General features: G+C 39.3%; 2 protein-coding genes across 2 annotated transcripts; both read left to right on the top strand.

Annotated features, from left to right (window-relative positions):
- The first annotated feature begins 936 nt into the window (after positions 1-936).
- LOC122780966 (ADP-ribosylation factor 2) lies at positions 937-7,983 on the top strand. The gene is made up of 5 exons (XM_044044416.1): positions 937-1,026; positions 3,061-3,216; positions 3,403-3,513; positions 5,470-5,594; positions 6,132-7,983. Exons 2-5 carry the CDS (start codon positions 3,069-3,071, stop codon positions 6,291-6,293), a joined length of 546 nt encoding a protein of 181 aa, XP_043900351.1. The 5' UTR covers positions 937-1,026; positions 3,061-3,068; the 3' UTR covers positions 6,294-7,983.
- Positions 7,984-9,140: 1,157 nt separating this feature from the next.
- LOC122780991 (growth factor receptor-bound protein 7-like) lies at positions 9,141-14,169 on the top strand. Its single transcript, XM_044044462.1, has 4 exons — positions 9,141-9,334; positions 12,608-12,782; positions 13,494-13,620; positions 14,137-14,169. The coding sequence occupies exons 2-4, from the start codon at positions 12,613-12,615 to the stop codon at positions 14,167-14,169; spliced, it is 330 nt and encodes a 109-aa protein (XP_043900397.1). The 5' UTR covers positions 9,141-9,334; positions 12,608-12,612.
- The last annotated feature ends 1,023 nt before the right edge of the window (positions 14,170-15,192 follow it).

The following is a 15,192-nucleotide window of genomic DNA, read 5'->3' as shown; positions in this document are numbered from 1 at the left end:
GCAAGCAATTGTGGTCAATTTCACGTTTCCTTTTTTTTTGTTATACTCTGAGATCATTTTGTGTATCGTGAGGTCATTTTGCATCTTGTGCTGTGCCTCTTTCAGGTCATTTTGTGTCCCTTTGTAGTTGTTTTATAGTGTGTGTCTCTCTGGAGACATTTTGTGTCTCACTTTGTATTTTATATTAACATTTTGGGTTTATAGTCATTATGCAGTTCATTCTGTTCCTCTTTGATAAAACGTTGGGTGACATTTTAGTCATTTTGAATGTCATTGTGGTCACTTAATTTTGCATTTCGTTTTGTGTTTCTTTGTGGTCCCAGTGTCATGTTGTTGTGGTCATTTCATGTCTCTTTGATGTCATTTTGGGTCTTGTGGTCAAATATCTTGTTGGGTCTTTGTGGTCATTTTGTATCTCACTTTGTGAGGTAAGGTTAAGGTAATTTTGATCCTTTTCATATTCTTTTGTCTCTCCTTGTGGTCATTTTGTGTTCATTTTATGTCTCTGCAGTAGCTTTGCATGTCATGGTGGTCATTTTGTGTCTTATATAGTCAAGGATCCATTTTCTGTATTGTGTTCCTTCTGTGGTCACAGTGGTCATTTGACTTTAAACTTGTCTTTTAAGTCTGTAAGATCTGACACGTCCAGTGTAAATACTGTGTCAGAAATCTTCACAGTCTTCAAAGCCCTTCAGGTTATACAATCGTTAACGTGTAAAATGATTCCACAGCTTGGACTTACGTCAGTGTTGTGGGCCACTTCTCAGTGGGTGCAGGAAACTTACTACCAAACTTGTGTGTGGTTTACTTCCTCGACATTTTGTGCACCGTGCACAGTCATGCGGTCGCTGTGATAGGGTAGCAGAGGAACAGAGGTGGGCTTTTACTGACACAATTACTACGGTGATTGGAGCCGGTTTGAAAGGGGGAAGTGCTCGTACGCCGGTGTCTCCCTGGTTGCGCAAGACGCCATTTTGGAGTGACAGTGAGAGATAAACGAACGATCGAGAAGCTGTCTTTCTAAAGGTAAATATCCATACAAACTCGCTATTTTGTCCTACAGTGTGACAGAATGTGAAAGGGCGTCTGCTTTGTTCGAAAAGCCCGTTTTGTGTATCACTTTTAAAGAGGACTTCACGGTGCCTTGTCTCTCCTGTGACGCGGCATTCCGCTATCTGCTTGTCCGTTATCTTGGCCGATGACGAGAGTTCCTGCCAGGCTGTTGAGTTACAGAAAAAACACCGATTTTTTAACCTTACTGACGGTACATATGACAAGTCAGATTTACGTTGGTTGGTGAGGTATCACGCTGCACGTTTAAAACGGCGAATGTTCTTCAGATCGTTCGCGAATGGCGTCTCCCGCTAGTTAGCAGCATGCTAACGTAAGCTAAACACCCGAAGCATCCGCCCTTAGTGAAGCTAGTGGTAATCTGCCTTGAGCCCAAGAAACCGGCTAAAACTAGCCAGCCTGGACTTTTCACCGGTCTTATTAAGAAAAGGTCACCGCTCAATTGTTTCACTCATAATCCATCAATGATAAGGTGTTTGTCGGCCTTTAACTAAGGTCGGGGTGTTGTTGGCAGGCTTAGCATTTCAGCAAGCTCCCACCTATAGATACACGGTATATGTGTTCGTGGATGTGACAGAGTTTACAGTTCGACCAGGCCTCTCCAATCGGAGTGGTTTTCTGGTCCGGTTTATCGTCGTGTCCACGACTGATACCATCTGTTATTTTCATTTACCGTTCATTTGTCGGCCGGGTTGTTGGCATGTTAACATACTTTTATCTAAAGTGACAGTATTCGTGTTGTTTGAGCCGTCAGAGTTTACCAGCTGGAGTAGGCCTCTCTTATTTGACGATCGGTTTTATGATAGGTTATCCGGTTTACCGTCGTGTCTTACTTGATACGGTTTGTAATTTTCAGTTACAATTAATTTTTCGGTCGGGTTTTTGGCATGCTAACAGACTTGCATATAGAGTAACAGTTTTCGTGTTGTTCGAGCCGCCAGAGTTTAGCAGCTGGAGTAGGCCTCTCTTATTTTACGATCGGTTTTCTGTTCGGTTATCCGATTTACCTACGTGTCTATGCTTGTGACTGTCCGTTTATTTTCTGAATTGTTATTCGATGTTTTCGGGTTACATACAATCAATACATTTTTGCATTAATAATTTTGTTTCTAAGCTGCCAGAAATTTCACACACTGACATAATTCTGCTGTCCTACAAAATGTAAAAAAAGTATGTTTTTTAAGCCCAATCCAAACGTTTTGTCTTTTCATCTTTGTGTTAGTGTACTGTGTATTTGCAGCTCTAAATGTTGTACATAATTAAAGCACCTCAGCATAAATAATTAGAACCACAATAATTAATTATCAATCATTTTGTTTGCAAGTATATTTCATGATAAGTAGACCACTCATTTTCATTAGTAAAATATTATTACACCCTCACATGTTTTGTTCTAGTATGGTTGAAAATCCCCATATTAAATGTGTCTTTGGAAATTTATTTTAACATGACTGAAATTATTTTATCAGTTAGTAAAAAGGTTGTTGCGGCTCCAAAATTAATCATGTCTTATTTGTATATTAACAAGATTGAAGAACAAAATTAGCTACTTTGATACAGGAAAATGTGATGTTATGGATGTTATGTGACCTTATGGGTAATGTAAAGCCACCAGTGCTCATTGTTTAACCATTAACCTCAGCAAACATCTTGGTTGTACTCCCATGTAACACTAATTGTACTGTTTTTCTGTTGCAGCGAACCCTTGGCTGTAACTTAAACAAGCATTGTATAGCTATTAAAACCAACAGCTGTTCATCTATGCCTTCATCATTTAACTTCCAGCATACTCTCCTCATTGATAGCTGTGATCTTAATTGTTCTCTCCTTTGCATTTATTACACTGTATAGGCTGTGAATCTCTGGTATTTTCTTCTTGGTTGGAGTAGCTGTAACAGAAGCAGTTGCCTCCATGGATATTATTTCTGATTCTGAAACAAAAAACTGCAGATGTTGACACTCCCTCTGCTTTCCTCTTCTCTTTGACAGCTGTCACCATGGGGAATGTATTTGCAGGCCTATTTAAGAACCTCTTTGGCAAAAAAGAGATGAGGATTCTCATGGTCGGGCTTGATGCTGCTGGAAAAACAACCATCCTATATAAACTGAAGCTTGGAGAAATAGTCACCACGATTCCCACAATTGGTATGAATATCTGTGTATTGATCAATTTAACAAAGTACAGTTTTGAACAATGTCTCAGTTAGATGTGTAGTGCCATAGTTATCTAAATGCATTTTTAATTTGTTTTCTTGTGATCAACTTGTTTCAGTTGTACATGCTTCTTTTTTAAGTTTGTGACTCATTTGTGTATCTCCTCTTCCTTTTTAGGTTTTAATGTGGAAACCGTAGAATACAAGAACATTAGCTTCACAGTGTGGGATGTTGGCGGTCAGGACAAAATCAGGCCGCTGTGGCGCCACTACTTCCAGAACACTCAAGGTGAGGTAGACTTAATCTTAGCTGACATTGGTGTCAGTGACTTTTTCTGCCAATAGGTGGCCTAAAAAGACTGGTGTATAAAAGACTGTCGTAACGTTGCAGAATCAATGACTCACACGTTATTGTTCATTTCTCAGTGGGAGTGTCGTTTGATGCTTTTTCCCTGAAATGCATTTCCTCAGGACATATGAAGTCACCATAAGCACATAGTTAATCTACCAGTAAATCCTGAAGTCAGCTGGTATTTTGATTGTGTGTACAATGACCTGTTGCCCCCCCAAAAAACATATTTTTCAAAACCCGCCCTCTTAATTTTCTCATGCTACCTCTCACCAAAATGCAGATGACCCTATTATGATACAAATTTTTGATCCACTGTGTCTCTCCTATCTCTATGTCTAAGTTCTTATTTGTTCTGTTGCCGTGTGGTTGTAATAGTTATTTTGCACAGGATTCTTTCTTTTCTGTTTCAATGCAATTTTAAAAAGCACAACATTCATCCTTTCATTCATCTCCCCTCTCTCTCTATTTCTCTCTCTCCCACACATTTATGGACAGCTAATAAATCTGCTGCTCCTCTACACACACGTTTCATGCAGCCTTAATCAAATGATAATACAAAAAAGTGGAATATCTGGGACTGAAAAGCTGGTGCCAAAGTGTCTCCATTTGCACCCTGTGGCCCTCACATGGAGGATAAATTAAAATGTATACTTTTATGAATGAAGGTCATCATTTGTTACAAAGATCTTAAAATGTTATGTTCTTAGCTATTAAAAGTTACTCTCACATTTAAGGCAAGAAGGAAAAAATTATTTCCCTTTTAGCATCAGAGTAACTGGAAGAACCATCAACTTCTCTGACCTAAATTTGACACTTGGATGCTCGATAAAATGGTTTGGCAGTAATCTGACTACATGGACAAGGTTGAAAACACACTGTCTTATCAGTCTTTTTTTTTCTTTAACTGAGTATCAGTTCCTTTAGGTTTTTGTGCTGTTTTGTTGCAGCTCAGGGTCTCCTGTAATATAGCGGACAACAAGTATCCGTGGTGTTGTGTACAAATGCCAGTGCAGCGACACAAGCGCGTGCCAACTCCTTTTCAGACTTGGGTAGCCCATGTGACCACTTCCTCGGCTCCCACAGTGATCCAGAAATAACATAAATGTTTAGTCAGCACCATGGATGATGAAACATATGTGCACTTTAAAAACACCTAACTAACACACAAGCCAGGGCTTTCTTGGGTATCTTTTTCATATAAACCCAAACCCTTTTATATTGTTTTGTTGCTTCACAATTTGTGGCTCTTTTCACTTTTTCAGATCTCAACTCACAATCATGAAATAGTAAATAGTAGCTGGCTAGCTGCGCTGTTCTTCATATGCCAATCTAAGCTTTTAAGTAAAGATACATTGTGAGTTTAGCTTAGCTGTCTGTAAACACATGCATTTTCTTTCTAAAAAATACTGCGGTTTGATTGAAGCGTTAATATGACTTGTTTGGCAGCTTTAAGTTTATTGGTTTTCTCCTATGCACAAGTGACACATAAGGAGGTTTTTTTTTATGTTTAGTGCACTTGTCTTAAATACAAGTGACTTGATGATGGCTGTGCACCTGACTTCCTCTTCCACACCTTTTAATTTCAAGTGCAGACATGTAATCCTCAAGCATTGGCAGAGATTATAGCCACATCAAAACAACAGAGTTGGGATTCATTACATTGCATGAATATCAATAAGACGGCGTTGTCTATTGGCTTTGATGGGGTCAAAGAGACTTCTTAATAAGCAGCAAGAACATTATGCACATAATTTATTATTAATGGACAAAAGTCACAGTTTAATGTAGTCGAGCAGAAAAATGCTTTGAAACTAGATGGCTGTGTTGTTGCTGGGACAATCTCATGTGAAACTGAACGGTTATTGTCTTTAACCAAATACTGTGTCTATGCAGGACTTATTTTTGTGGTGGACAGCAATGACAGGGAGAGGGTGACCGAGGCACGAGAGGAGCTTGCCAGGATGCTCGCCGAGGACGAACTCAGAGACGCTGTGCTGCTTGTTTTTGCAAATAAACAGGTGAGGTCCTAATTGTGCTACGAACGTGTATTGAAAATGTAATCTTAACACACAACCCTTTGATCATGAGTTAATGTAGCACTTAACAAATATATTTGTTAAGTGCATATTGTAGGCAAAAAGGAAACATTGACATTTTCCAAATGATCATAAAAGATTTGAAGAACCAACATCAGAATAAAGTAGATTCCACACTCTGCCTCACATTACCATAGATGAATACTCAAACAAATGGAGCTCAGATCTTTGTACTGAGTCTAGTCTGTCTACTTTTATGTCCAAAAAGTAGACTCGAACTAACTCATCATGGGGCCCAAACTGATCATCTTACAGCCAGTTAAACACTTCCTACACACAAGCTTTATACAGCTGTACATGTTTACTGAGAAAAGGCACAAATGCAGAAACTCAATTTGGGATTTTAAGAAATTAGATGGAATTGCAGTTTGTGATTTGTCAGAAAATTGCATCTCTATGCATAGCCTGTTGATTATCAAACCTTCATCTTGATTTTATCATGATTCTCCTCTTCTCCAGGATCTCCCCAATGCTATGAATGCTGCAGAGATTACAGAGAAGTTGGGGCTTCACGCCCTCCGCCAGCGCAGCTGGTACATCCAGGCTACCTGCGCCACCAGCGGGGACGGTTTGTACGAAGGCCTGGACTGGCTCTCCAACCAGCTGAAGAACCAGAAATGATCCATTCCACCATTTTTGATTTTTTTTTTTCGTTGTTTATTTTTTCTGTTTCAACACAGCGGCAGCACGGGATCCAGGCCCCTTTGCTCCCACCTAACCCAAGTTTCAAACCCAACTCTTTCTATCAAGAACTTCCTTCATTCCCTCCTTCCTGTTTCCTCCCCTCCTCATTGGGGCTCTAGCCTGTGCTGCTTGTGTGTGCGTGTGTGGGTGCGTGTGTGTACTGTGTGTGTTCAGCGAGTGTGTGTGTGGGTGTGAAGGTGTCTGTGTATGTTGGCTGGGATTGGGAGTAACCCTGGCGTGCCTTTTACACACCTCCTGTGAAATCAGCAGTCTGGTTTTCAAGCACCGTTCTCCATCCACCGAACTCACCCAGCCCCACTCAGCCGCCCCCACTCTCAGTCTTGCACGGCCCCCTTCTCCCCACCCTGACTCTCCAGAGGAAGCATGGTTTTCATACGGCAAAGAAAGAGCAAGGGTGCAAGTTCTCCTGCTGCCTCACCGTAGTATCTTATGTTGACTAGAAAATTTTCCACTCACTGTAGACTGAATGCTAGATGTTCATTTTAACCTCATTTGATTTTGAAACCTCAACTCACTAGTAAGAGATTCCGTAAATTGCATCTTAACCTGTATCAGGTCAAAGCAAATCAACAAACGAACAAACAATAAAATAAATAAAAATGAACGCCCATCCTCGGTCATTCTTGTGTCATTTGAAAACCATGCTGGTTGTTTTATTATTATTATATTGGAATATAACAGATTATTCTTAGCAATGGTTCTCCAATGAACACTACCTTTCTTCCCCATACCAAGCAAAACCATGAAGCACAAGGCAAGCCAACAATCTAAAAGAAATTAAATGATGATCTACTTAAAAATTAGAACCTGCGACTATATGCAATTCTTGTCTTGAGATTATTTTGGTAGCATAGAAATCCCTGGATGAAATAGAAATTTTTGAAATGACCTCCAGAGTAATTAATCATTATGACAGTGTTCCTACGTAATGTAGGTCAAATACAAGGCATTGGGCATTTCCAAAAATTCCACTGCTTAACTATGACAGGTGTCCTGATACATTCACAAGCTTCACATGTTATTCCTTTAAAAGATGTTACATGTGTTTGTTTCTTTTTGTCGACTAGTTTTAGCATTTCTATTTGTACTACGACTGCTGAACCAAATGCATTTGAGCAGTTTGACAAATCCTGTACATGAAAGTAGTGAATACTCGAGGGTCTAAACTGAGTATGGGGCGTTTCTCACCAACAATGGGCAGTTTTACTTCTATCAGAAAGCCTCCTGTCTGCTGATGTTTGTGGTTGGGATGAAGGATTGGCACCAAAAACATGAAGGCTCTCGTAACTGAACGGTGCAGACATGAAGAAAAATAACCTAATTCAGATGTCTGTCCTTACAGGCTGCTGCATCTGCATTCTTAATGACTGATAAACCGACAAACACATACTCAGTAGCTCAACAGTGTGTGGACTTGTTGGTAGACCTATTTAGGGGAATGGGTTTGAAGTTAGTGGGTTGTGAGATTCAGCAGGCGTCTTCAGTGTGGAACCATGGGGGTTTAAGCTGGCACGTCTGTCAAGAATGATTGTAAATCTGTAAGTTCCCCTGTAAACTGTTTCTGTGGGGATTTCCTGAACACATTAATAAACTTGATTTGATCCAACAGTGGCTGAAGGTGTCTTTTTTTTAAATTGAGATTTAAGTATTACTATTATAATTGTTATTGTTGTGTTAAAGTTTTAAATTACAAAATACCTATATCTTGTGTATCCTCCATGCTCCTGGAAACTGTTGGAGCCACTCGCCCAGTTAGGGGGTTACACCTGGATTAGCAGCTGCATAGCTCAGTGGTTAACACACACATGCACTTAGTCAGTAGACTAAAACTGTCCTTATTTCTTAACTACCTTGTTTGTTTAGGGTGTTGAAGTGGATTCCTTGGGTGCCTTTCTCTATGAAAGGATTTATTTACACAAACATTTTAGTATAATGCTATAATAATTGTTGACATGTAAGCAATTCTAACTTGCTTAAAATGGAACACCTAATATGTGAGCACAACATATTAGGTGTTTGTTTTAATCTGCAGTAAAATATTATCTCTATTTAAATAACTAATCCTGGATTTTGTGAGATTTCACAGAATTTCAATCATTTTATGTGGATTATCTTGTGAAGGGCGCTCACCCCTAGGTCCGAATACCATTTGTTCTCAATGAAAAATGTAATCAATGTAAGTGTCTGTGTTTAAATTGTTGCATTGTCTTTCATGTGTACAGGGGCCAAACACGCTGTGAATGTTTAACTCGCACTGAAGCCAAGAAGCTGATCAAACTTCACTCGGGTCAAGGAGAAGAAAAACAAAGTGTCCACCAGTGAGTCAGGAGTCAAACACTAGGTGGAGACAAACAGTCATTGGTGCTAGACTCAAAAGTAGTTGGTTGAGTCGTGAGTGAAACTTTTCAACCAATAGTTGGTGGAAAATAATGAAAGTATAATAGTTATTATTAGAAGTACTAGATCATTTTACAGAAAATAAAACTTGAAAAATATAATAAAAAGACTAATACTAAGATATATTAATGATATAAAATGATGTAAAAATATGTCCTTACATCTAGGATCTAGGACAATGATGAGTAAGAACAAGAATAGAATCATCATTTCTTGAATATACTAACACATGTATTTATTAATTCATTGAATGATCTGTGCTTATTTATTTATGGAATTTACTAAATATTAAGTTATGCAAAGTAAGTTAAGTTAAAAAACAAGAGGAGGCGGAGCAACAGAGCACACCTGACGGACAGACTCCTGCCTTCCTCCCGTCTCCACACACACTTATCAGTGGCACATTGTCACAGAAGCACGCATCTCGTGTTGTTAGAAACACTTAAAGAAAAGAAGAAGATAAAGAAGAACACAAACACACAAACATCTTCCTAGCACACCTGGGATGAACAGGATGACTGACAGTTGAAACCTTCCGAGGAACAGGACGCTGTTTACAGGTGAGTCTTCAAACTCGCTCTTTTACCTGACGCTAACTAGCTTGTCCGAACAGGTGCAGGCTGGTTTTTAACCGCGAAAACAAAGCTCGCATAAGGACACAGAGTAGGCCGACGTGAGCAAAAACGTACTACTATTTTAGTTTCAGTACAGGTGAGTTGTTGTGTTTGTCACCAGGGCTTTGTTCAGAGACACGCGGGTAATTTCCCTAAGTTTCAGTATGAGGTTTGGCGCTGTGCCTACACACCAGCCTGCATATCAGACAGGTGTAACCGGCGACCTTATCTTTTCAGATAGTTCTGTGCAACAGGAATCATAGTAAGAAGAATTGGGGACGAGTTTAGGGTGAGCTGTGAATTGGGACTGGGCGACGTACTCAATGAAGTGTTGAACTGTGAAGACATTCTGGCTCAATAAGGACCTTATCACTTGTCTACTTCACTATTAATTAATTAATATGGCATCGTCAGATGTTTTTGTTTTAGTCCAAACCCCAAAGGCATTCTTAATAGTCACTGAACAGGAAATAAACTAGGAATTACTTAAACTGCAGTGCATAACATTTAAATCTAATGCATCTAAACCATTGTCAAATGATTGACACAATGATTAGCACTCTCACTCTTTATCAATATAGCAAACTAGCAATGTTCTTGGGTCGCCTGGCAACACTCCTATGCTGCACACAGGAAGTGATTAGTTTAATGTAAAGCCAAAGTGAGGCAACAGCAACATTGCAATTGCAAAGATGGCTGCAAACACGACGAAGCACCCACAAAACGTTTCAGAAGGAAATTCTACTACTCAAAAAATCTAAACGCTTCTTCCCCACTCACCCCACAGCTGCCACTGTATACCCAGAAATGCTCCTTCGGTCCCATCTGTTAGTAATGTCAAAAACAAACAAAAATCAACCACTGCAACAGCTGCAGCTTTAGAAATTTGAAAGCAGAGGCCTGTTTTATACTATACAAACCAAGCTGTCAGTCATGAAAATGGTGATTATTTTAGTAATCAATCAATAATCACTTCATCCTTTTGATTTGCACTGTAGTACTCCATTAGTTATGACATTTGTTTTACTGTTACTATACAATTTTGCCAATTGATTGATCAGTGAATTGATAAGTGAAGATGTTATACTACACATTTTTATTAATGCTTAGCACCTGAAAAAAAAAGTTTTCATGGTAAAATGAACTGTGTTTTTGTTTTGACTCGCTTTACTAAACAAAACATTTAAACAGGTCACCCTGGTGTCTTGGAGTAGGTTATTTTTTCCTTTGTCATTGTAGGTTTAATAAATGAGTCAGTTAATTAAAACCAAATGCAACTCATGCATAGATAATGAACATAATCATTAGTTGCAAACCATGTAATTATTCGGTTGTGTTGTGTAATTAGGTCTACTGATGTTAGTGGCGTGACTACAGATGGCTCAATACCATTTTTTCTCCATGCAAACTTTAGTTTCTACCAATGCCAATATCACTTCCAAAAAACACAATGCACAACTTTAATAACATTAACCTAAATTACTGCAACATGACTCGGCTAAAGCAGCGGACATGATTACTGCAACATAGCCGATAAGTTAGTATGTGATATTTAAGGATATTTGAATATTACAATGTGTGGATAAAAGAGGAAATGCTCAGATTTTGTTCTCTCGGCAGTTCTCATCGTCACATGCTGCATGTTCTATCTGCTGCAACAGCAAACCCTGTCTGCTGGGTATTGTGTTAGAGAGAAATGACGTTTAGGTTTTGGTTATGTTGTGTGTCTGCCATTGCTGTGAGTTTATCTGTGGTTATGTTGGCCGTGTTGTTTGTCTTTGTGGTAGTTGTAAGTCAATACTGTCCTGTTGTGTTTCTTGGTGTTTTTACACTGCAGTGGTTGTGTTTGTAGTCTTTGTACTTGGGTTGTGTGAGTCTCTGTGATCTTTTTTTTTTTTTTTTGTAATTATAATTATGTATCTCAGTGGCTTTACCAACTGTTTATGTGGATTTATCGTGGTTGAGTCTCTTTGGTAACATCGTGTCTCTTCTGTGATCTTTTTGTTTTCACTTTTCATCTCCTTGTGGTCATTTGTGTCAGTCTAAAACAACTATCAGTTTAGCGTGTGTTGTAAAGTGAATTTTGAAAGAAGTCAAGTAAAGTGTAAAGTGGATTTATAAAGTTCTGAGTTGTCTGTAGTCAGAGCGACAAGTACTGATATAACTGAATTCATAGTTAGTTTTATTTAATAGCTTGTAAAGTCTTATGAAGTAGTATCATTTTACTAGTCGTGTCAGAAGTGAAGGAAATCGTCACGACACAGAGCAGCAGGTATTTATTTATTTATTTATTTATATGTTTATTTTTCGGTCATGTCAGTTAGATCAATCATCATCACACATCATCTTAGTGTGGTTCACACAATACACATAACCAAAAGGGAAAGAAGCAAAAGCTTATCTAGTCCCTTCCCCCATTACGCACAGAATACATATTTTCATCGTAAAATACATAATTTCATCATACTCATTTTTATTTATTTGATAGTTTGACAAAACATGTTTGAGCAGCAGGTAGCACTCAGAGATGCAGTCTAGCTCTAGTCTAGACAGTCAATCAGACTACGTGTATGTCTGTACATGTGTCCATATTATTCTGTCGTGAGTGACAGTCTTGACTTGTTGCCTGGCATGTTACAACGTCCCAAAGTCACAAAGTGATCCAATCAATAGAGATCGATTCATCAGGTTAACTATTAACGTGGTCATCAGGTTAAGATATTAATGTGTGTCTTGGTATAATATTTTACTCAGCACCTCTTGTTAGATTTAGTCTATTTCGAGCAGCGGAGATTAGAATCAGTTGCGTCATTGTTGTTGTGGCATTGTGTGTTTAATGTTATATTTAGGTGCTCCACAGCGAGAAGGTCACCGGTTGAACAGAAACTGCCTCGTTATGCCTCTGGTTACATTTTTACAGCTGAAACGGATATTGAGTCAGCGCTGAAGAAGGAAATGTCTTCTGTGGAACTCTGAACTGCATCAGAGCTTTAACAGCTCATTATATGGCATAGATTTAAGCAGTTAACCACCAGAAGCAGCTGGAAGCCAAGTCTTAAATACAAAAGTTTGACTTAGACCTTGCTGTTGTTTTGCCCCCACAGTTTTTTTGATAATCAGTGATTCTGGAGTGTTTTACAGTTTGTTTCCATAACTTAATCTCCCTTTGAAGGATATGCTGTATAAATAAAATGACCTGTGCTCCCTCCCTCTCCTCAGGTAACATGATGGAAGTGGCAGGTCCTTGGACAGAAGTATTTGAGGGCTCGGAGAGGATGGAGAAGTCTAATGGAGCAGACACGTTACTGGGGAGCTCCACTCTGACTCTGGCACCTCTGGTTACAGATTCGCCCTCCGTTCGCCGCTCCCAGCCCATCCTCATCACCTCAAGCAGGTATGACTAACAGGAGCTCGGCATTATTCACTGTGAGAGGAAGCCGATGAGGTCGCTCAGTATGTGTTTACTACGAGCTCTCAGACTACGTGGACATGAGTCAGTGGAAGTAGTAGTTATTGACTCAAGCCAGTGACTCAGCCTCTCAGGCCTTAAGTCATCTGATGTTTAAAGAAGTTTCTATTATGACAACAACTGTCCCAGATACTCCCAGTCTTAAAGACACAAGTAATAAAGCTGTCATTGCAGATATAGGCTGGGTGTTTGCTCTGCTATCGCAGACACTGGGTAGAGTTGTGCGGTTGTTACACCTAATTTATAACATAGGCAATTCCACTTTTCCAGAAACAATGGCGATGTCTCCAAATGAACCCTGCCATGCTTTGGCATTTGGGAGATTTTCTGATTAAGTATAATTACTCAAGAAGAACCCACACAAAAGTTTGGTAGTTTGACCGTCAACATTTCCTTTAGCCTGTATGTGAGTCCAACATTTGTTTTAATCAATGGGATTACTCCCACTATGTGCTGGGGCTATTTCTTAAACTTTTAACTCATATTTTGCTATGGTTGGTGCAATGACGTTCATGTTTCACGATTTGAAATTTAATGTTTTGTTGAACGTATAACAATTATACAACTTAACTCCTTGAATAACACTCTGACCTGTTCCTGTTGTGCTCTTTTTCTTATCCCATTGACTTCTTCCAGGACGAAAACAGTAGAGCACTTCTCTTCCTCTGTCCCGTCCATACCCAACCCATTTCCTGAGCTGTGTAGCCCCTCCAAGTCTCCAGTCCTCAATAATTCACTTCCACCAACGTCAAGTGACAAACACGTAAGTTCAAACTTTATTAGCAAGTAGCTGCCTCGCCTGACCCTTCCGTTTCACCTTGTTAGTTTCAGATTTACAGCCTCACCCAAATCAATCGGTGACTGTTCTGTACCAAGTTGATTTACCTGCTTGAAAAGAGAAATAAAAAGAGCAGAAGTCTGCTGATAACCTTACAAAAACAACAACAAACACATTTTGTTTAACTACATTTGTGAGTTGTTTTCCACCTTTAGTAAGAAGCAATTAACTTGTGTCTAACTAACTAACCAGCTAACTTTAGCCAACTAGCCAGAGTCCCAGACGAGGTAGAGGGGTCCGATAAGGTTTTAGTCTCACGGGATTACCTGATTTGAGCAAATCAAGTACCTGTGTGGCGGTAATCCCATCACACCTGCCCTGGTCTGACAGGTGGCAATTTGCAAGTGGATCCTTTTAATGTGTCTAAACCTGCCAGTGCTGAAGGTGCAGGCTGGCTGTGATTGTGTCTGACAGGTGACCTGTGTTTCCATGCCAACACAGGCTTATTTTGACTGCCAAACACTGCCAGAGTAAACATATCTGTCATCACAGGTGCATGTCACTGTGTCACACTTGCCCCAGGGCAGCTTTGTGTACAGTAACACAGATGAGATAGCCGATGATATCTCAGGTCATTTGTGTGGACCCTGCAGCTAATTCATTGCCTTCTGATTGATGCAAGTAAAACATATGATGGTAAACCTATCTTTGCTAATTGAAAGCACGGAGCAAAGTTAGAGACTAAAACCGTCCTATTGTGAAATAAGCGAAACAGTTCAAAGAGTTCAAACTTGAGTAAACAGAAAAAGGCTCGATCATGTTGGACCCTGTCACTCATATTCACACAACAACATCTGGCGAGAAGCCTGAAACCACAAGGATGGAGGCTGTAGTCAGAAGATGCTTGTGATAGTTTTCCATTGAAATACATAGCACAGCTATCGCCTTCATACTTGTGCTACATTCCTGCTAATATACAGGTTTCCTTTGGTAATAGTTCCAAAATGTTTTCCCTATATTTAAAACGGGAACAGTTCACTGTCATTCTTCCACTGTCAATATCAATTGATTACATCTATCAAATAAGGTTCTTGTTTACATGTAATTCATTAATATAAACATGTTTTATACATTTCAACCAAAACAGCATGCCCATCTGCTCTCTGTTTGTACTCTTTTACTTTGTCGTTGTTTGTTTTTATTTGTAAACCCTTGATTTGACTGATGACCGAAAAAACAAAATCATGATTTTCTTCAGCTATTCAAGTTTCCTCCCACAGTTTCTTTGTGTTCTGCGCTCATAAAATGAAAATGTTCTGAGTAAAGAGAAACACATTCCTTCTGCTTCCTCTTGCGCTTATTACGAGCGAGAGGAAGTTATAATAACGAAACCCACTCAGGATCCCAGACTTTTTTTAAGCGGTTAAATCCAATCAGTTAGGCATTTAGGAAGCACAGTATTTTATGCAAAGCACTGCGTCTCTGTCCCTTTTTATGTATTTTGTTGTTTTACTTTATTCTGTGCTTTGTGTGTTTTTATCTAGCTCACCACTTTGA

This window comes from Solea senegalensis, linkage group LG14, assembly GCF_019176455.1.
Source record: "Solea senegalensis isolate Sse05_10M linkage group LG14, IFAPA_SoseM_1, whole genome shotgun sequence".
Lineage (NCBI taxonomy): Eukaryota > Metazoa > Chordata > Actinopteri > Pleuronectiformes > Soleidae > Solea > Solea senegalensis.
Note: the sequence above shows the minus strand (reverse complement) of the source record. Positions and strands in the feature narration are given on the sequence as shown.